Here is a 20,764-nt window from a genome sequence, read left to right as displayed (position 1 = left end):
TCATGAAAGACATGATGAAATTTTATTTTTCAGCTTGTAGTAACAGAGATGGAAACAGACAGCACTTCACTATTGCACATCAATATAAAAAAACAACAACAACAACAACAACAACAACAACAACAACAACAAAACAAGGGGGCAGGGGGACAGGTGTTTAAAGCCTTTGCAGTTTCCTAATTTCTAATAATGCTAACATAGAATTTCACTTAAGGAGCTGAAGAATTTCACAGTTTAAAAAAAAATGTCAATGCGGCTCAGCAGACTATAGCCTGCTCTCCTCTCTGCTGCAGACTTAAGGTATACCAGCGGATCACAGAATGATTTGAACAAACTGTCAGCAACTACACTGCCCTGCAGGTAATGTAGGCACCAGGCTTTTATCTGTTGGTCAGCATTCAGCTCCTACATCAACTTGGACCTTTTAACAGTCACAAATTTACTTATGCAACATTTAACATGAACTGAAATCTATCCCCGACTAATACACAAGGAGGAAGTCTTTTTGTGGAGATCCAGACTAGCTGGCCAGTGTGAAAGCACCCTAGGCTGTAACAACAATGTTCCCATTTTACAGTGACATAGATAAAAGAAACATGCTGTAAACTCATTAAATAAATGTCACATGTTGACATGGTTTTGAAGGAGCCAAAATGAAGGATCTCAAACAGTTCAATAAAGACGCTGAATATTTTTGTATAAATATTAATTATCACATAAGAAAAAAAAAGAAAAGCAAAACCTACCAACATACAGAAGCAAATTTTAAAGAAAGACGTAACTAGTTCTGCTTGAGATGATTGTAAATAGATGAAATAGCTAAGTGAAAATTGTATGCAATCTGCAGTGTTAGTGTGGTCTGTATTATTAATTTCAGCATTTGAAAGCACTGTCTGAATAACTACAACTATTCTTAACATGTCAAGATGAGGCATATGAAATGCTACACTGCAAGGGGCTGTCACTTTAATAAATTAAACAATGAGAGTGGAGTTGTAGATAATGTGTGAATATGCACTTGGTGGAGAGGAATGAAACAAAGACGATGTGAACAAAGCAGACTCAAAGTGTCTATGAGTACTGATAAAAGGGCTGCTCATCGGGTCTGAAGCCATAGGCCGTGGCTGGTCGTGCAGGTGATGAGCTGGTCTGGTCGAAAACATCGCCAATGTCTCTGGTAGACAAAGTTACAAAAAAAAAAAAAAAAGCCAATTTAACAGTATGAAAAATAAAAATGTGAAACACTGGACTGGGATTTTATAGTGTGGCAAAAGAGGTGGAGGCTTTGATTGCCTGAATTTAAAATTCAGTAAGCTGTAGAATGGCTAGAATGTTTCTGTCTCCTGTTAACTCACCCTGCATGGTGCGAGTCTCCATTCTGCGGTTGCAGGTCACTGAAGAAGTCTGGGCTGACTGAGCCATCTCCTGGAGTTATTCCATCTAAAAGATTGAAGAACACAACAATAAACCAGTAGATACATTTAATTTAAAAAGTGTAAACAGACTAAAAGTCTAAATTTCAAGTTCTAGCCTATTTTGAGTCCCTGCTATGTAGTTACTTACCTGTAAAAGTCAGTTTTTGCTTTTGATGTTAAATGTGAATTTACTGAATGCAATGACATTCAGTACAAATAATAATTTAATAATATCACACAGAAGACATCTCTTCTTATTTCCATCTCTTAAGAGAACCGTCAGGTGGGTTGTTTTGTTATTTCGATTTCGATTATTGATTATTCATTCTGTGAATTTTGTGTGATAAACTGGAATAAAAACAAACAAAAATGATAATTTATGCCTAGAACTGCCAAATAAGTCATTTTGACCCCAGAGAAATGTAAAACACTAATCAGTACATACTTGGCTGTATTGTGTGTAAACAAAACAAACACATATACATTTAGATAAGAATGCTGCTATATCATGATCAAAAGCTAGTTAAAGATAAATAACTATTAGCACAGGCGCTGTAGCCAGAGTTTTTGCTGGTTGAACACAACAGAGACCTGAGTGTTTGTACTAATCCGCACAACAGTGAAATCCAGAGAGGAGCAGCCAAATCGGATGGTTTTAAGGGGTGAGGACTGGGTGAAGGGCTACAGATGGGGGGAAAGTGGATGGTCGGTGTGGGAAGAGGTCCAGTGGCATAAAACAGAGGTGGACAGATTGATACATTTTCAGTATTCTACGTTTACAATAATTTATTTATTAAAATTTGGTTTATTTTGTTGTAGCCGATTGTATGGTAAACTTTTAAATGTAGTCAATGAGCTATTTCACAGTGAGTTCCTTGTTATTAATAGCTTCATTATATTTGCTTTGTTTAATTGTGGACACTAAAATATATTTTACCTTTACAATCTGTAATGAAATAAATCACTAGACAACTTCTAAAAATTCATGTTAAATGCTTATTTTGTCAAATCCTAATCATTTATAAAAATTAAACATCAACTTCCTCAGGAAATGATTTCCTTGCCATTTCTGCTGCTGTTATGGGATGAGGTCAAAATGACAACCTGCCAGTCCCCCCCCCCAAAACAAACTGTCAAGTCTTGTTGGGAAGGTAAAATTTACTGTCAGGCTGGTCAATTTTCCTGTTCTACATGCACAGCTGAGTCTTTGCTCAGTGTACCTGCACTGTAGAAGAGATCAGTCCGGTCATTGTCGTTATCATAAAGATAAGGCTCAGACTCATCTGCTTGCCGACTCTCAACCATCTCCAGCCACTGGTTGTTGTGGAAACGGAACTTCTCTGACTGAATTTTCCTGCCCCACTCTTCGTCATATTCCTTGGAGGAGACAGACCAAAAATATGAAGGTGCATTTCTAGTCCTTATTTTAGAAAACAGACATCCATCAGTAGCACATTGTTAACTTACAGCAATAATATCAAGGGTGTTGTCACACACTTTTCTAATTTCTGCATTCTTGTCATGCATCAGATCAATGAGGTAAGCTGGAGCCTCTACAAAGAGGGTTAAAGAAAACCCACAGAAATCCTCAGATAGTGCTGTAAGACAGACAGACATATATACATACACACATACAGAGAGAGAGAGAGCGAGAGAGAAATGAATCACAACCTTGGCCAGCCGCTTGAAGAGGTACACCAGAGAGACCAAAGGCAGGAGAATAAACCAGCTGTTCTCCACAGAACCATCCAAGGTGTACTCTCAGTAGCATTGGAACAATATGAGAACAGCACCACCAAGACAGGAGACAGACCAATACTGGAAGTGCATATGTGAGAACGACCCATAACGGCAATGCTCAGTGGCTAGTGGATCTGAGGGCAGACCACAGCAACCTTCCTGAACAGGATCCAGTAACCACCACAGTGACAGACATCCAAGAAAGGGTCTCCAATATCAAGAGTTTGGACAGCACCAGGCCCCGACATGGTTCACGCCTACTGGCTGAAGAAGCTGACTGCACTCTGGCGGCACAAATGAACCAGCTGCTAGCCAATGAGAGACACCCAGAATGGCTAACCGAAGGCCGGACAATCCTGATCCTCAAGGACCCCCAGAAGGGACCGGTCCCCTCCAGCTACCGACCAATAACCTGCCTCAGCACCGCGTGAAAGCTCCTGTCAGGCATCATAGCAGCTAAGATGAACAGGCACATGGGTCAATACATGAGTGGGGCACAGAAAGGGATGGGCAAGAATACCTGAGGCGCAAAACACCAGCTACTGGTAGACCGAACAATCAGCCGAGACTGCAAGACCAGGCTGACCAACCTGTACACTGCCTAGATTGATTACAAGAAGACCTATGACCTATGCCCCACACATGGATCCTGGAATGCCTAGAACTACACAAAAACAACAAGACCCTAAGAGCCTTCATCAGGAACTCAATGGGGATGCGGTGGACAACACTAGAGGGCAACTTCAAGCCCATAGCACAAGTCACCATCAAGTGCGGGATCTACCAAGGAGATGCTCTGTCCCCAATGCTGTTCTGCATAGGCCTGAACCCCCTCAGTGAGATCACTGACAAGACTGGCTACGGATACTGACTACGGAAGGGAACAGTTGTCAGCCACCTCCTGTACATGGATGACATCAAGACAGAGACAAGACATCAATTCACTGATCCACACCACCAGGATATACAGCAATGATATCGGAATGTCATCCGGACTGTATATATGTATACACACACACACACACACACACACACACACACACACACACACACACACACACACACACACACACACACACACACACATATATATATATACACTAGGGGTGCAATGATACACAAAATTCACGGTTCGGTTCGGTTCGATACTTTGGTGTCACGGTTCGATATTTTTTCGATACAAAAAATGTTCATGCATTTTTAATTTGTCATTTATTAAAATTATAAATATATATTTTAACTCAAAAGTACAGTTTTTAAATTTAACCCTAACCCTTGTGCGTGTTTTTTATTTTGACAGCGAATGCGCACCTGCGGACCACTTATGTGCAGCCCTGGTTATTTAGCTCGTCATATTGCAGCCACAGAAATTATTTTGTCCATGAAACCATAAAGCTGCACTTTCTTTTTGCCTTATAGTCTGATTTGTCATAACTTCTCCGTTTTGTGGTAAGCTTTTCTTTGGCTGTCACTTCTTCACCCTGACCTGTCTTATTTGGCTCAGCAGAACTGAAATGCTTTTACACACGCACTCACATAAGCTCAGCGATTCTCTGCGCGATCAACCTCTCACATGTTTAAGCTTGCTGCGGGAGATTTCACTTGTCATGTTTGCATAGTAAGCTAACGATTAATAAGACGATGTCAGAGGAATTGGTGCACAAATTATCATCACTCACAGATCAGTGCTGTCGCTCTCTATACACAGTTCGCACGATTGCAAAGTGAAAGCAAAAAAACAAGCGCAAATTCAAACGCGACTTCAATATGTCACATATTGACAGTGGCTCACCGATGCCAATGACATAATTACCCAGCTACATTTCTGAAAGAATGCAAAAGCATTGACATATATTTTTCCTTCCTACAATAGCCCGACGGGCAGGGAAGAGATAGATTTTGGTAGCCCGACTGAAAAAATCGCTAGCTCCGGGACGTCGGGCTAGCGATATTGCAAGCCCTGTATCTGATTGAGGAATCACTCATCTTTGGAAAAGAGAGTTTATTACAGAGAAATGGCTCTTTCCAAAATAAAAGCTATACTATACGCTTCTTCTGGGCTATATTCTCAGCAGCATAAGGAGAATCATGTGCTAACAGCTGTCTAAATGACCTGGCTAAAGTTAGTAGCATGCTTGCTTTTTTTGTCTGCTTCCACTTGTCTTTGCACTAGGATGATGTCGGCGTAAATGTGCAGTCATATTCGTTGTGTTCCCATTAGTGCATTCAGGTTAATCTCGTTGAAATGACCTTAATGCCACAACACGGCAAATCTCCGTTAACGAGCTACCGCCGATCGCTCCGTGCATGGGGCTAGACGGCCAACACGTTAACGAGCTAACTGCGCTAACACACTAGTTCACACCAATGTAATTAAGCATTGCATGGCACATCCAACATACTGTTTTACTTTAGTCCATGACTCGCTTACCTTCAGGGTCATACGTCACATGAAAACCAAAATAATTCCAAACGCCAGATCTGAATGAGGTTCAATTTGCCTGTTGCAAGGAGAGCTTAACTTCTGCCTCGCTAGCTTACCCTGTGCTCTTCCTTCTGACTATGCTGTCTGTGTTGAGCGCTCAGTGGATCTGCGCTGGACAGTGCAGCCTAGGCGGAGTAGTCGAACACAGATTCACTGAGCGCTCAACACAGACAGCATCGTCAGAAGGAAAATTGATGAAATAAATTACAAATGTTGTATTGTTCGATACATATGCATACCGAACCGAAAGCACTGTATCGAACGGTTCAATATCGATACGAATATCGTTGCACCCCTAATATATACATATATACATATATATATATATATATATATATACATATATATATACATACATATATATACATGCCTATGCAGAACAGCAGTGGGGACAGAGCATCTCCTTGGTAGATCCCGCACTTGATGGTAACTTGTGCTATGGGCTTGGAGTTGGCCTCTAGTGTTGTACGCCACATCCCCATTGAGTTCCTGATGAAGGCTCTTAGGGTCCCATTGATCTTGTACAATTCTAGGCATTCCAGTATCCAGCTGTGGGGCATTGAGTCATAGGCCTTCTTGTAATCAATCCAGGCAGTGCACAGGTTGGTCAGTCTGGTCTTGCAGTCTCGGCTGATTGTTCTGTCTACCAGTAGCTGGTATATATATATATATATATATATATATATATATATATATATATATATATATATATATATATATATATATATATATATATATATATATATATATATATATATATATATACATACACACACACACACACACACACACACACACACACACACACACACACACACATACATACATACATACATACATACATACATACATACATACATACATACATACATACATACATACATACATACATACATACATACATACATACATACACACACACACACACACACACACACACACACACACACACACACACACACACACACACACACACACATATATATACACATATACACTGAACAAAAATATAAACGCAACACTTTTGTTTTTTCTCCCATTCCCCATGGGATGGACGTAGAGACCTAAAATTCATTCCAGATACACAATATAACCATCCCTCCCAAACAGTGGTCACAAATCAGTCCAAATGTGTGGTAGTGGGCACATCTGCTATATTGAGATAATCCATCCCACCTCACAGGTGTGCCACATCAGGATGCTGATCTGACATCATGAGTAGTGCACAGGTGTACCTCAGACTGCCCACAACAAAAGGCCACCCTGGAATGTGCAGTTTTTTGCACTATTGGGGGTCTGGGGACCCAGAACCGGTCAGTATCTGGTGTGACCACCATTTGCCTCATGCAGTGCAACACATCGTCGCATGGAGTCTATCAGATTGTCAATTGTGGCCTGTGGAATGTTGGTCCACTCCACTTCAATGGCTGTGCGAGGTTGTTGGATATTCGTGGGAACTGGTACACGCTGTCGTATACGCCGGTCAAGCACATCCCGAACATGCTCAATGGGTGACATGTCCGGTGAGTATGCTGGCCATGCAAGAACTGGGACATTCTCAGCTGCCATCTGCCCTGAACAATGTGAACCATGATTCATCCGTGAAGCGCACACCTCTCCAACGTGCCAGACGCCATCAAATGTGAGCATTTTCCCACACAAGTCTGTTACGGCGAAGAGCTGGAGTCAGGTCAAGACCCCGATGAGGACGACGGGCATGCAGTTGAGCGTCCCTGAGACGGTTTCTGACAGTTTGTGCAGAAATTGTTTGGTTGTGCAAACCAATTGTTCCAGCAGCTGTCTGGGTGGCTGGTCTCAGACGATCTTGGAGGTGAACCTGCTGGATGTGGAGGTCCTGGGCTGGTGTGGTTACACGAGGTCTGCGGTTGTGAGGCCGGTTGGATGTGCTGCCATATTCTCTGAAACGCCTGTGGAGACGGCTTATGGTTGAGAAATGAACATTCAATGCACGGGCGACAGATCTGGTTGACATTCCTGCTGTCAGCATGCCAATTGCACGCTCCCTCATTGCTTGTGGCATCTGTGGCATTTTGCTGTGAGACAAAACTGCACATTCCAGGGTGGCCTTTTGTTGTGGGCAGTCTGAGGTACACCTGTGCACTACTCATGATGTCAGATCAGCATCCTGATGTGGCACACCTGTGAGGTGGGATGGATTATCTCAATATAGCAGATGTGCCCACTACCACACATTTGGACTGATTTGTGACCACTGTTTGGGAGGGATGGTTATATTGTGTATCTGGAATGAATTTTAGGTCTCTACGTCCATCCCATGGGGAATGGGAGCAAAAACAAAAGTGTTGCGTTTATATTTTTGTTCATATATATCTCAAAGACGGAAGGATACGGGTGTCTTTGATAATCACATCTCGTGTAGCTTGGTGAAACACCATTTGATAGAAGACGTAGACAATCTGGCATACAAACTCATCGTCCTCCTGCTGGGCTATATTAAACAAAGGAGACCCATGATAAGCAGTTTATAGACCAAGGACACAGGAAAGTTATATGTAATACATTTTTGGGGAAACCACTGGTATGCATGTTACCGTTCAGTAGCTCAATAAGTGCAGGAATAATGCCAGATTTAGCTAACATGACGGCACAGGCATCATCCATGGATACCGTTCCGATCATTATGACCACCTCCAGGATGAGATCATCCTCTGCTGAACCTGAAACAGACAGAAGAAAATGTAGTTTTAGAAAGTTATTCCAGTCAAAAGAGAGCAGTTAAGTTAACCATTTTCTGACTTTTTGATAGTTTTGCAGTATTTATTTAGCACTAGTTATAAACAACTGCTTTATAGTAGAACAAAGAAATAAACATCTTTAATATGGGAACAACGAATACAATGTTAGTGTAGCTGCCGTCATGGGCAACTCTCGCATTTAGGTTCCTTTTATTAGATATTTAAGGTTGAAACAATAATTAGTTGAAATATTAATAAATAAGAAATAAATAGTAATTCATGTTTCGTTGATTAGATTTATATGTTTCAATGTGTTATTTGTGCTAATTGTGCAATTAGATAGGAACCTTTTCTAAAGTTCCGTCTGTTGTTGCTAAGAGGGCATTTTTTTGGCTGTCACACTCAGCAAGCTAATTAAGAGAAGAGCCACGAGGTTTGCACATCTACAGAAAGTTATAAAAGAGTTGGATCTCCCCACAATGTAAAGATGAAAGTTTTATTCCCTTTGAGTGAGGCCAATGAGGTAAATGTTTTATTTTGTTTCTTATCGTTGTATGTAAATACGCGAGTGTTGCGTGATATTCCAGTGCAATTACCGCAGTGAGAGCTGTAATGTGTACTTTATTGATCCTTTTTTTGGAGTGTTTCGTCATATATAATGCTTAAGAATATTCATCTAAGTTTGTATTTCTTTTTAGTTCTGACGGCATTGTATCGGCTGTGGTTGGACATCATTACATGTTAAGACATGTCGAAGAATCCTCCTGTCTGAAATAAATGTCAGTTAAAACGCAAAGAACAAGTTGAGCTTTATTAAGACTGGAGGGGAGTAACAGTTAGTTTTTTCTGTGAAAAGAACTATGGCCAAACCATAGCAAGTTTCCTAGTACTCTCTGTCCCAACAAGTGCACAAATTCCACTATATTAAAAGAGATGAAATGAAAAATTATGTGAAGGCACCTGGTTTAAGTCTGTCTTTAAGGTAAGGTACTAGATTATACTCCTTCAGCACCAACTCCCAGTCCAGGTCAGGGATGGTGAGGTTGGCTAGAGTCCCCAGACACTCCAGAACCCAATCCTCTTCTTCCTCTTCTTTAATCTCCGCTGCCAGGTCACCAACATAGTCCTGACAAAGCAAGAAGAGAATTTACACAATTAAAAACAAACAATCAAAAAACAAAACAAACAAACAAACAAAAAACAAAAACACCCCACCTCAACCATCCTGAAAACAAGGCTGATGTTTAGGTCAATACTGATCACAGCAATTTCCGTACACAATGATTATTAAATAATGACTGATAATAATGATAATTTTAGTTTGTAACGTTTTCTTTATTGCATATAACTCACTATGAACAGTGATTTGATTTGGCCATCATGTTGTGAGATGTTTCTGATCATCTTCATGAGGAGGCAGTCTTTCATCTTCAGAGCTCTTTTCATAAGCATCTTCAATCCATCTCCTAGGAATGGAGAGACACTCAGAATAATCTCTTCCAAAAGCCATACAGACATCTGGTACCTGTGATGGTGAGGCAATGGTCTAACTTGTGCAAAAAGTAAAATACCTTCACACATGAGTTGTGCATTCTTCTTGTTTGCAGCCAGGTTGATGCAGATGGAGATGAGCTCAGTTTCAATTTCCTCCTCACCATGCTCGTACAGCATTTGCATTAGCTACACACAAACACACAAAATTGTACCTAAGACTTTAGAACTCAGGCACTATGAGTGTTCAGCTCAGTGTACATTTTGTACCTGTGGTATGCAGTCAGTATAAACAAACATGCCCTTGAACCGGTCATCCATGCTGATGTGGTACAGGATACGCATTGCCATCTGTCTGTTGTTCTCATCCCCTGAAAACACACACAATAACGATGATACCATTACCATGTTACAGTTTTGCATAAAATGCCAAGGGTTCACAACAGCTACACTGCAAGGCTATTAACTATAAAAGCAAAATGCAGAGATAAATGCATTTCCCAAATCTGGGATATATAAAGAGCATCTTTCATCTGGTGCTAAGCTAGTGCAAGATTTAAACCAAGGTTTTTGTGTTCATTAAAGAAGTTCCCTAACTGAATTAAGTGGCAAGAAGTTGACTGAAGAGGCAGTTGAATCCAAAGAATCTCAAATATACAGTAGCTTTAAAAGCAGGCTGTAAACAGGACACAGTTTGAAGTAGGTGAGTTTAACCCTTTATTTTAAAGCTACCTGTGGCTTTTTTTCTAGTTTGGTTGTCATTAATTTAGTTTTAAATTCCATTCCAATTATTCCTTTCTTTGTTCTACTCAAACAACAAGTGAATCTCTGTACCCTACTAATTCATTCCAACTTGTCAGAATTGCTTGAACTGAACTTTCTTTGGTCAACAGCAGATTCCTGCAGTCACCCGTAGTTTGAAGACGCAACTTGTCTGCACACACCTACCATTTACTCGCAAAGCTGCAGTGAAAGGTGGAAAAGGTGCAACCAAAAAGGGAAAAACAGAGATCATTTGATGGACTGAATGGAGACTGAACAGAGATCTCCCTGTGCGGGCAACAATCTCCGTTTATCGTTTGGGTTGCATTTTTCAGTTTGATCACAGCTGAAGAGGAGATTTTCAACATAAGCATGAAGTGCTTTTATAACACCAGGAGAATGTGAACAATTTTTATTCAGGATGTAACAATCCACAGTGTTGATTGTGTGTCGACTTATCAGCAATACTTAAAAAGCTGTAAGCTACACGTTTGTTCCCAGCAGTCACTTTGCTAAAAGTACTGTGAATGGATCGCTATGTGCTGCATGCTATTAAACTAGCGTGCATCATTACCTAACAGGACAGTGAGTTTAGGTAACAGGCCAACTTCTACCATCTTGGCTCTAAGTCCAGAGTCAAAGGAGAGGTTGAGCAGCAAACGTAGAGTCAAGTTTAATAAGTCTTCATGTTTACAGGGAACCAGGCGAGCCAACCGCTCCACTGTATCCACCTCAGCCTACAAATCAGAGACAAACACAGATTATAGCAAATCTAATGATGGTAAATTCAGCAGAAAATAATTTATGCCACCGACAAGAGCTGAATGAACATCAAGGGCATCACAATAAACGAAAAAAGACAAATTCAGAAATCCAAAGCAAGGATTACTATTATTCTACTGTTTACCTACTTTCCAATATTAGAAGCTAATAGCTACATATTATGTGGAGCTTGTCAATAAGACACTACCATTTACAGCCCCCTCCCCAAAAAAAAAAAAACAACCTAACCTCTGCACTACAGAAGACTTACAATACTGGAAGACAACTGACTTACAGAATATTTCCCCACAATCATTACCAGAGGAAGAAGGAATAACAATGCAAAAACAATGCAAACCGGGTCCCCCCCCCTATTTTTAAACAAAGGATGTAGAATAAAAATAAATGAAGTTGACTTGGTTAACAACAGATCTCTGTAACATAAAAATGATCATCAGGACTGTTTCTCCTATGCTCCTGGCAAGCGTTATCGAATCTGAAAGTCTTGTTTCTACCACCCACCATGTCATTCTTATTCTCAAGAAAGATGGAGAGTTTTTTAAGGAAAGAAACCACCAGGACAAGCAGCTCCTCATCATCACGTTCAAGAACTTTGACCAACAAGCCAACAATGTTTTTATTCCTCATCTTCAGTTCTGTCCTCGTATCCTCAGCAAGGTTCAGCAAGAGGTAAAGAGACACTAAGAACCAGAGAAAAACAGGCCAGCAGAAGTGAGGAGGAGAAACAGAAAATTAGAGATGATATAGTAATTTCAGTTACATCTGATCAACAAAAGTTCTGAATGAGGAGATTAAAAAAAAAACAAAAAACAAAAACAAAGCCTACCTCTGAGCAGCTGTTCCTGCTTAGCCAAAAGGCCATGGTATTTTCTGAGAGCCTTGTCCTGGTCTCGTCTCAGGGAACCATTCTCTGGTGCAGACTCACGTGCGCAAAAGAACATTAAGGAAAACATTATTTTTGCTGACTTAATGAGTACATTCTCATTAAGTCAGCAAAACTATAAAGGGAGAGAGCAGAAAAGTAAGCAAAAAACACCAATAAAAAGGATATAGGCCTTGTTTTTCTTGCGTAGCTCCTCACGCCATGCGTCGTATCTCTTCAATTCATGTTCGACCACACTCATACACAGGGCGCCTATTTTATAATGACTCACCACCCCGTGAAACTGGGAGAAACTGGAGGAGGAAAGGTAAGAGGATTAAACACAACAGTAAGAATAAATGTGATGGAAGTGAGCTGCTATGTAAGTGTGTGTGTTACCTGGAGAAGCAGAAGAATATATAAATGATGATGGTGGCTAGGTCTACACTCTGCTTCCAATCCTCCCTTAGTACTCTGGCCAAAGCACCAAGAGCTGTCTCTATTAGGAAAGACAAGGGAAGTTTTCACATCATAAGTACAGCAGATAACGGCACAATAATATATTGTGATATAACATGTGCCATCTAACAAATTTTCAGTTAGAAAAAGATACTTGGGGCAATAGAGAACCTATTGAGCCCATTTCCAGGAGCAGATTTTTGGTCTTTGAGTCTTAAAGTAGCTTTACATGTTTCGCAGTTCAAAATCCTTAACCCTTAGTCATATAGTCTGTGTAGCCCATAACTTTATTTTCTGTCTCATATTTGCCGTTTTATGGGGTGCCTGTTAGCTCAGTGCGTTGAGCGGACGACCACATGCCATGCGGCTGAGAGCAGCTAGCCTGCGCCCACTTACAGTTTATCGTGGAATATCTAGGACAGACATTTCATTAAAATCCTGAATTGATTTTAAATATAAATTTATTTTGCCCGAAACGCCAGAATCTCAGGTTAAACCTTACAAGATTTCAACAACCACCAAAGAGCTAAAACAGTAAATGGGAGCAGGTACACGGATTCTGCACAAAGACGTAAACACAAAGCGTGGACCCGCCGACGCATCACAATCAGTGAGATGTCGCCTTTCTCACCCAGCGGCACAGACACAGACACGGTCAGGGCTGAAAGCAGACAGCTCACTGATTCTGATGTTTCAGTGGGTCCATGCTTTGTGTTTACGTCCTTTTTGCACTAGAGTCTGAAGCTGCAGGTTTTATTTCTCTCCAAACAGAGAGACATATCTGTACCAGCCACTGGTACAGATGTGTGGACGACACCTGGGTCAAAATCAAGACACAAGAAGTGGAATCCTTCACTGCGCACATTAACGCTGTGGATAAAAACATCAAGTTCGCCAGGGAAGACACAAGGGACAACTGTTTGCCTTTCCTGGACTGCGCCGTGCACATTGAAGAGAACGGCAAACTCAACATCGAAGTTTACCGGAAGCCCACACACACGGACCAGTACCTCCTCTTTGACTCCCATCACCCTTTGGAACACAAACTTGGAGTAATTAGGACCCTACACCACCGGGCAGAACATGTTCCCTCTAAGCCTGAAGGAAAAAAGAAGGAACACACACATGTAAAGGAAGCACTCAAAACGTGCGGCTACCCTAAATGGGCGTTCTTAAAGTCAGCAAAGAGGCACAGAAAAGAAGACCAGACACCAGCGAGGGAGGATAAGAAGGACAGACGCAACAACATTGTCATCCCCTATGTAGCCGGTGTATCAGAGAAACTCAGGAGAGTTTTCTCCAAGCATGACATCCCAGTGTATTTCAGACCCAGCAACACGCTCAGACAGGAACTGGTTCACCCAAAAGACAAAACGCCAAAACACAAACTTAACAATGTGGTGTATGCTGTACAGTGCAGCGAGGAATGCTCAGACCTCTACATTGGAGAGACCAAACAGCCACTTCCCAAGCGCATGGCACAACACAGAAGAGCCACCTCCACAGGACAAGACTCAGCAGTCCATCTGCATCTTAAGGATAAAGGACACTCTTTCGAGGATGCCAATGTTCACATTTTGGACAGAGAGGACAGATGGTTTGAAAGAGGAGTGAAAGAAGCCATCTATGTCCACTGTGAGCGACCATCTTTGAACAGAGGCGGGGGTTTACGACACCAACTGTCTGCCATCTATAATCCAGTTTTGAGATCCCTTCCCAGACGCCTTAACGCCCACTCACATCCTGGGCCATCTGACCTCAGGAATTCGCATGATAAGGTGGGGCCAGGTTTCACAATGAACACACCCAAAACTCTGGCTGATTGGGACCCACACCCAGTTTCACACCTTGGCTCAGGCGATTAGAGGATCATCAGGGGGTCCTTTTGTCCCTCTGTGGGGGGTTACTCCCACTAGGTTTATATCTGGGACTCTCCACCATTTGACCTTAGAACTGAAGAAGCTTCTCGGATGAGAGGTGAAACGTCTTCAAGCAACTTAAAGAAGTCCAGACGCTTTTCTTTGCAAGCTCCTTTGACTACGATGACCTGGATGACTGAGAACCTTCACAGACATCTCCAAACAATATTGACTGAACCAGCAGCAAAAGAAGATCCAAACTACGCTTCACATAAACATCGTCATGAATTCCCTCTTACTTTACTGCATTATTCGCTCGCTTATTAGCCACCAGTCTGCAGAATATTTTTAAGGCCATCTGCTATAAAATCCCAGGCCAGGAAAATCGCCTTCATGTTTTTCTGTTTTATCCTCAGTTACTTTGACACAAAGGCATCTTCTGTGATGCTTACGCCTTCGATAAAGTCTCGAAAGTGTCAGCTTTCTTTTTACAAAAATAAAAACATGGATATGTACTGATACGTGATCAGAATTATAATATTTGAATCAAATCGAATCGATTTGGGACCTTGTGAATTGGAATCGAATAGATTCTAGAAATCAGTGACGATACCCAGACCTATTCCTGATGGTTAGGGACAAACGCAACTGCGTGGCAGGATGCTGTAAATGGACTAAACTTCAGTCAGGAAAACAACTGAGATAATCCATCCACAATACGAGGTTAGTCATTAATATACTGCTGCATGGCATAAAGCTTTAAAATGAACAGTGGTAATAAAAACCGAGAGTAGCTGAGGGTGATCACTGCCTTTTTTAGGGGCTTTTTCAGATTAAATAGAACAAGATACAAAACATTAAAACATGTTAAAAACACAACAGCCTTGATAAACGCAGAGTAGTTTTGACCCAGAAGTAGAGTTCATATGTCATCACTTAAAAATTAGATATCCCACCTGCTGTGAATGTTTTAATGCAGTACAGTTGTTATTATTATCATCACTTGTCACATCCTGTTTATGACAGTTAAAATTAATAACATTGATATAAGAAACTGAGCCAATTTTGCCATACCTGGTGCACGGGGAAAATTATCAATATGCTTTTTGTGACATTTTTGTTTGGTGGTGTTCTGTGTGATTTTCCTAATGTGAAATAAGTGCCATGGCTCCAAAAGGTTGGGAAACACAGGTTTAGAGTGACCCACTCTTTCACTAATGTTTGTAAAGCAGACTGCATGGCTAGGTGTTCGATTTTATACACTTGTGGCAATGAGAATGAAAACACCTGAATTCAAAAGGGTAGCCCAATACTTTAGTCCACACAATATATCTAGCATCAAATACCATCATAACACAGATGTCAAAATGGAAGTATTCTAACAATAACCCAAAGAGACAACCTTCGAGTCGATACTGAGCACTGGTTAGGTTCAGTTATTTTGTAGTGCAGGAAAAAATGGAAAAATATGCTAAGAACTTGCTACTGCTCTGGAGAAAATGACAATTATATAGAGCACAAGTAAAGCATGCTGCCTTTAATTATTAGACAATTAGAGAATCAAATGTTCTTTCTGTATGCAGAAAAATATAGCTAAATAAAAATCAATCAAAAAAGGTAGTAAACAACGATGAGCTCTCAGGGTGCGTTTGTACCAATGATGTTACACTAACTTCATTAAATGGTTTGAGTCAAACCATATAAAATAGTTTTAAGAGATGACACACTTAAACTATCCAGGAATGTCAGGAAACTGCTGTAGGTACGACTCTGTTAACCATCAGAATTAAGATGGAGAATAAAAGTGTACCATTGTGCAGTAGCTCCTCCAGGTTATCAGGGTTACGGGCAAGCTGCAGGATGAGAGCTGAGCCTCTGATCTTCTCTGGAATCCCTTCATAGAGCAGTTCAATATACTCATCCACTCTAGTTATACTGGCCTCCTCATTTAACTACAAACACAAACAAACACACAAAGTTGTTGACTGATAACAAATGCATTCTTTCACCAGCCAAACTATTTAAACAACACATTTGAGCAACTTCGGGTTGTTGCTTTAATGAAGACAGAACATGTGCTTACTGCTGTGTGAGATCAAACTACAGTGGAACAAATGGTTACCTCTATGCCTTCAAATGGTGTCAATTCTTTGGGCTTGACTGTTCTTTTTCCTTTTTTTTCCACTGGTGACAAAACACACACATACATAAACAGCCAAAACAAAGCACATCAGCATTAATTCCAAACTTGAAACTTTAATTGCATTAGTTTACATTTTCTTTTATTAGCATCACAGTGCATACTTTAGGTCTGCCATTACACAACCTCCTTACATGTCTTAATATTTCTAGAATGTTTACAGTACATGCTGGACTAACACACTGCCAATCTACATGTGGGACTGAAGTTAGCCAAAGTTGGAATTGGACAGTAAAGATTTTGGGCTCCAGAGCACAAGTGCAATGACGGTGGTATGACTAACCGTTGCTCTCCACCGGGGATGATTTTCTGTTCTGCAAGTAGTACAGGAGCTGCTCCACCTGGGGCAGACGGGAAGCAGGGATCATCTTACACTCCTCCAGCACTTTCTTTGCCAAAGCTCCCACATCTGTACTAGGAGAAAGACTTTTCATGCGGATACTGGAGCATGAAAAAAAGAGCAGAAGAGAAAGCAGAAGCTAGCAGGTTTCATTAAATTCAAAATAAATATACTGATTGTAAAACTGTGGCCCAATAGCCTTTTTTTTCTGGCATAAATAACACATTTTTTTTTTTTACTTTTTTTAATCCTTTCCACAGGCAGAATAGTCCTCTTTTCACACACCTAATGCAAAAGACACTGTCATGATGTCACCCACTAGTTTGTTTGTGAGGTCCTGTTGTGATGTAAAACCTAAAGACAGATGCGCTTACTTACATTTTTTGTCCCTCCTTGCGTTCTCCAAGCATATGTCCTCCACTCTCTCCAAGGATAGATGCCTCCACCTCATAGTGGACTACAAGGGCCTTCTGTGTGGGATGGACGTCCAAACCGCCCACAGTCACTTTGCTTTGAGCGATCAAGAACAGGCAGTACAAAATACAGTAAAGACATAAAACTCCAGTTATTTAATTTACATCATACCATATAATAACTGCATCGGACGCAAATCAGCTAGCAAGTTAATTTCACAACAAAATGACTTTAAATTTTACTACAGAAAATAGGTCGTTAATTGCCAAGCCAGTAAAATATCCGCCGCCCATAACAATAACACATAGGAAGACACGCCCAGACAATAGCATAATATTACTAACCGGCTAACAATAAAACACGATTCCACAGAGAGTTAAAGCATGACAAACACGAGCTAAACTCGGTGCAAATCCCTGATTGCAAATAAATTCAACACTACGTGCAATAAGCTAGCGATTATCCACCACAGTTTAGCACGGAAGCTTGCTAGCTATGTTAGCTCCAATTCAGATTTCCAATCCCCCTTCCTTCAGGTAGGGAAGGTTAAAAAATGTTTCCTTTTATTGGCGGATTTATAAGTCAGTGGAAAACGTAAAATCAGTCGTTATTTGTTTATAAGTTGTCATGCACAGTAGGCTCCTTTTAGAAATAATTGGGTAACTGTGCTAACGAAGGGGATGTGAATACAACCATGAAGGCTGATTTAAATGGTGAGAGATTTTAAGTGACCTTTCTGTCAACTGCATGTACGCCAAACTGACCGTTGTCGTTATTTATCTAAAACATAAACAATTATATGCTCGCATTCTGCACCGAGCAAGAAAACAGGAAATTTCCCAAATTGGAAAGGTAATTAAACATCGCACTATATAGAGAAATGCCATGGATCAGGGCAAGCTAATTAGCAAGAATTTCAATTTAAAAAACGCTTCCTCTTATCTTCTAAGTGTTGGTTAGACGTTCACAGTAAAGCTAACGTGATAGTATGGACACCATATATTACTTAAATTGGTGACCATATCTAGCAAACACATTACTCTTAGAATAATAAACTCACGTTATGACTGACCGTTTGAGATAACGTGCATCATCCTGCATCTTCCTCAGATTTAAACTTCAATACTTTTAATGAACGTAACAGTAGTGATGTGTCGAAGTGTGTCGGGTAATCTCGGGGGTGTTTTTGTGAAGCGCGTATCGAGGCTTGCTTTGATTACGTATGCAGTGACGTTCGTACCACGTGACTGATTCAGTAACTGGTAGTGATGGGAATTACGGATCTTTTTAGAGAACCGTATCTTTCGGCTCGACTCACTAAAAAGAGTCGTCTCTTTCGGCTCCCAACCGGATCTTCAGATTGTTTTGTTGCTTCAACTCTTTAAGACCTACTACAGAACCAAGTCTGCCAGAGCTTATATTATATTTTTACATGCTGTAGTGCCATTTTTGGGAGCATTTCAAGTTGCTATACATCAATACAACGATTATAGCCCAAATTTTAATAATATGTATGCATTAAGTGCATAGTAATTACATAAATTGTCACAAAGTGCAATAAACTATAAAAAAATTGAAAATCTTTTTGTTTTTTTAACATATATTTCTAGTTAGAGAAATTTAAGAGGCTTGTCCCTCAAAACTGTAAATACAAAAAAGTTGTACAAAATAGTTTCCCACCACAGGAAATTTATTTTGAGTGTCTTCATAGTTTTATTTTTGAAATACACCAATTTGTATATACTGCAGGAAAAACGAAAATAAATATTATAATGCAAATTTGCAAAAAAAAAAAACAGCATATGCATCAAAATTAACTATTTTCAGCGGTTCAATTTGACTTCTAAGCATCCCAGAAACGACACAGAAAGTCATAAAGTCAAACATAACTTTTAAAAACACCACTATAGGCTTACAAGGCACTGATGGTAAAAAAAACTACATTTCCGCGAAAATGACGTCACTTCCGGTTTCGGGCAGGTAATGGCGGACATGTGATAGTTCGCGCTGACATCTATTCCAACGTACTTTAAATAACACTTTCAAAATTAATTGGGCTAAACATTTTCTTAAAAACCCTACCTCTATCTGGAACTTTATACCATATCATATTTTCTCTCGTTTTGGTGGCTTTAATTTTATTTTAAATTGTAATTACAATGTTGAGAAACTCCCTGTAAAGCTTTCATCCTTCCATAAGCAGGTCCTCTTAGCGTGGACCCTCATTTATAAACACAACTTCTCACCTCACAAATACCTTATCTGGAACAACAGAGATATTTTATATAAAAATAAATCACTTTTCCTGGAAACTTGGATCCAAAATGGGATCCTATTGGTGGCTCAGCTGGTTAGTAAAGAGGGACAACTACTTACATACGACGACTTTATTGCACTATATAATTTTCCAATCAGTGTTCAGGAATTCTCAATGGTGCTTGGTGCCATACCCTCAGGGACTTTAATGTTATATAAAAACACTGACAGCTCGATCTCTACCTCAGTCACTCTCTCTGATCCAGCTGAGTCACCAATAGGAAAAATCTGCTTTTCACAGGAACTTGGTAATAGCAATAAAAGAATACGTAGTTTATTCCAAGAAGATATCGTCTCTCTCCCATATATAATATCTTATTGGAACCGATTTGTTCCAGATATCAAGTGGAAGACAGTCTGGATGGTCCCCCATAAATATTTGATTGTAAATAAGGTAAAAGAAGTCTCATTTAAAATTCTACATAAATGTTATCCAGCCAGTCACTACATGGTAAAATTTAAAAGGGACATAAATACTAATTGTACTTTCTGTGGGGATCATCCAGAAACTGTGACACATCTTTTTTGGTACTGTTCTTTTACACAGAGATTCTGGAAGGAATTTAGCAGGTTTGTTATTGTCCATATTTTAAGGGAGTTTTCTTTACGATGGGAAAATGTTTTATTCTGTTTCTTTAAGTTCCCCAAGAAGTATGATAAATGTTTTTATATGATAAATTTGTTAATACTTTTAGCTAAATTTTTTATCCATAAATGTAAGTTTACTAACAAAACACCATATTTCTGTCATTATTTTAAGGATGTGGAAATGTACATACAATCAATATCAGACTCCACCAACAAAAAGGCTCTCAAAATAATTTATGTATGTGAATTTTTGCGTGTATTCTTATAATTGTTACCTTTTTCTTTTACCCCTGGCTTTCTGTGTTCATGTTCTGTTGTTTTGTATACTTCATC

General features: G+C 40.1%; 1 protein-coding gene across 2 annotated transcripts; it reads right to left on the bottom strand.

Moving 5' to 3' along the window:
• On the bottom strand, positions 1–18,754 carry LOC113010809 (kinesin-associated protein 3-like). 2 transcript variants are annotated; one of them, XM_026150021.2, is made up of 20 exons: positions 18,600–18,754; positions 17,492–17,623; positions 17,057–17,214; positions 16,696–16,757; positions 16,384–16,525; positions 12,655–12,754; positions 12,445–12,569; positions 12,220–12,318; positions 11,895–12,073; positions 11,185–11,347; positions 10,119–10,219; positions 9,929–10,037; positions 9,711–9,823; positions 9,318–9,483; positions 8,214–8,339; positions 8,012–8,110; positions 2,883–2,968; positions 2,636–2,792; positions 1,356–1,440; positions 1–1,174 (listed from the first exon to the last, which is right to left on the bottom strand). In XM_026150021.2, the coding sequence occupies exons 1-20, from the start codon at positions 18,626–18,628 to the stop codon at positions 1,072–1,074; spliced, it is 2,334 nt and encodes a 777-aa protein (XP_026005806.1). In that variant the 5' UTR covers positions 18,629–18,754; the 3' UTR covers positions 1–1,071. The 2 variants fall into 2 exon arrangements, with proteins under 2 accessions (XP_026005806.1, XP_026005805.1); XM_026150020.2 differs by having other exon boundaries at positions 18,588–18,750.
• Positions 18,755–20,764: the final 2,010 nt, after the last annotated feature.

Source organism: Astatotilapia calliptera, chromosome 18 (assembly GCF_964374335.1).
Source record: "Astatotilapia calliptera chromosome 18, fAstCal68.1, whole genome shotgun sequence".
NCBI lineage: Eukaryota > Metazoa > Chordata > Actinopteri > Cichliformes > Cichlidae > Astatotilapia > Astatotilapia calliptera.
The sequence above is the reverse complement of the archived record's forward strand: the minus strand, read 5'-3'. Positions and strand labels throughout refer to the sequence as shown.

Bases quoted from the DNA above. Each gene is read 5' to 3' on its own strand.
- LOC113010809 (XM_026150020.2), bottom strand. From the start codon at position 18,628: ATGCAGGATGATGCACGTTATCTCAAACGGTCAGTCATAAC. The intron at 17,215-17,491 runs GTAAGTAAGCGC...TTCATGCTCCAG, and splicing joins CGCAAGGAGGGACAAAAAAT to TATCCGCATGAAAAGTCTTT. The intron at 12,755-16,383 runs GTACACTTTTAT...CTTTCCTAATAG, and splicing joins GGAGGAGCTACTGCACAATG to AGACAGCTCTTGGTGCTTTG.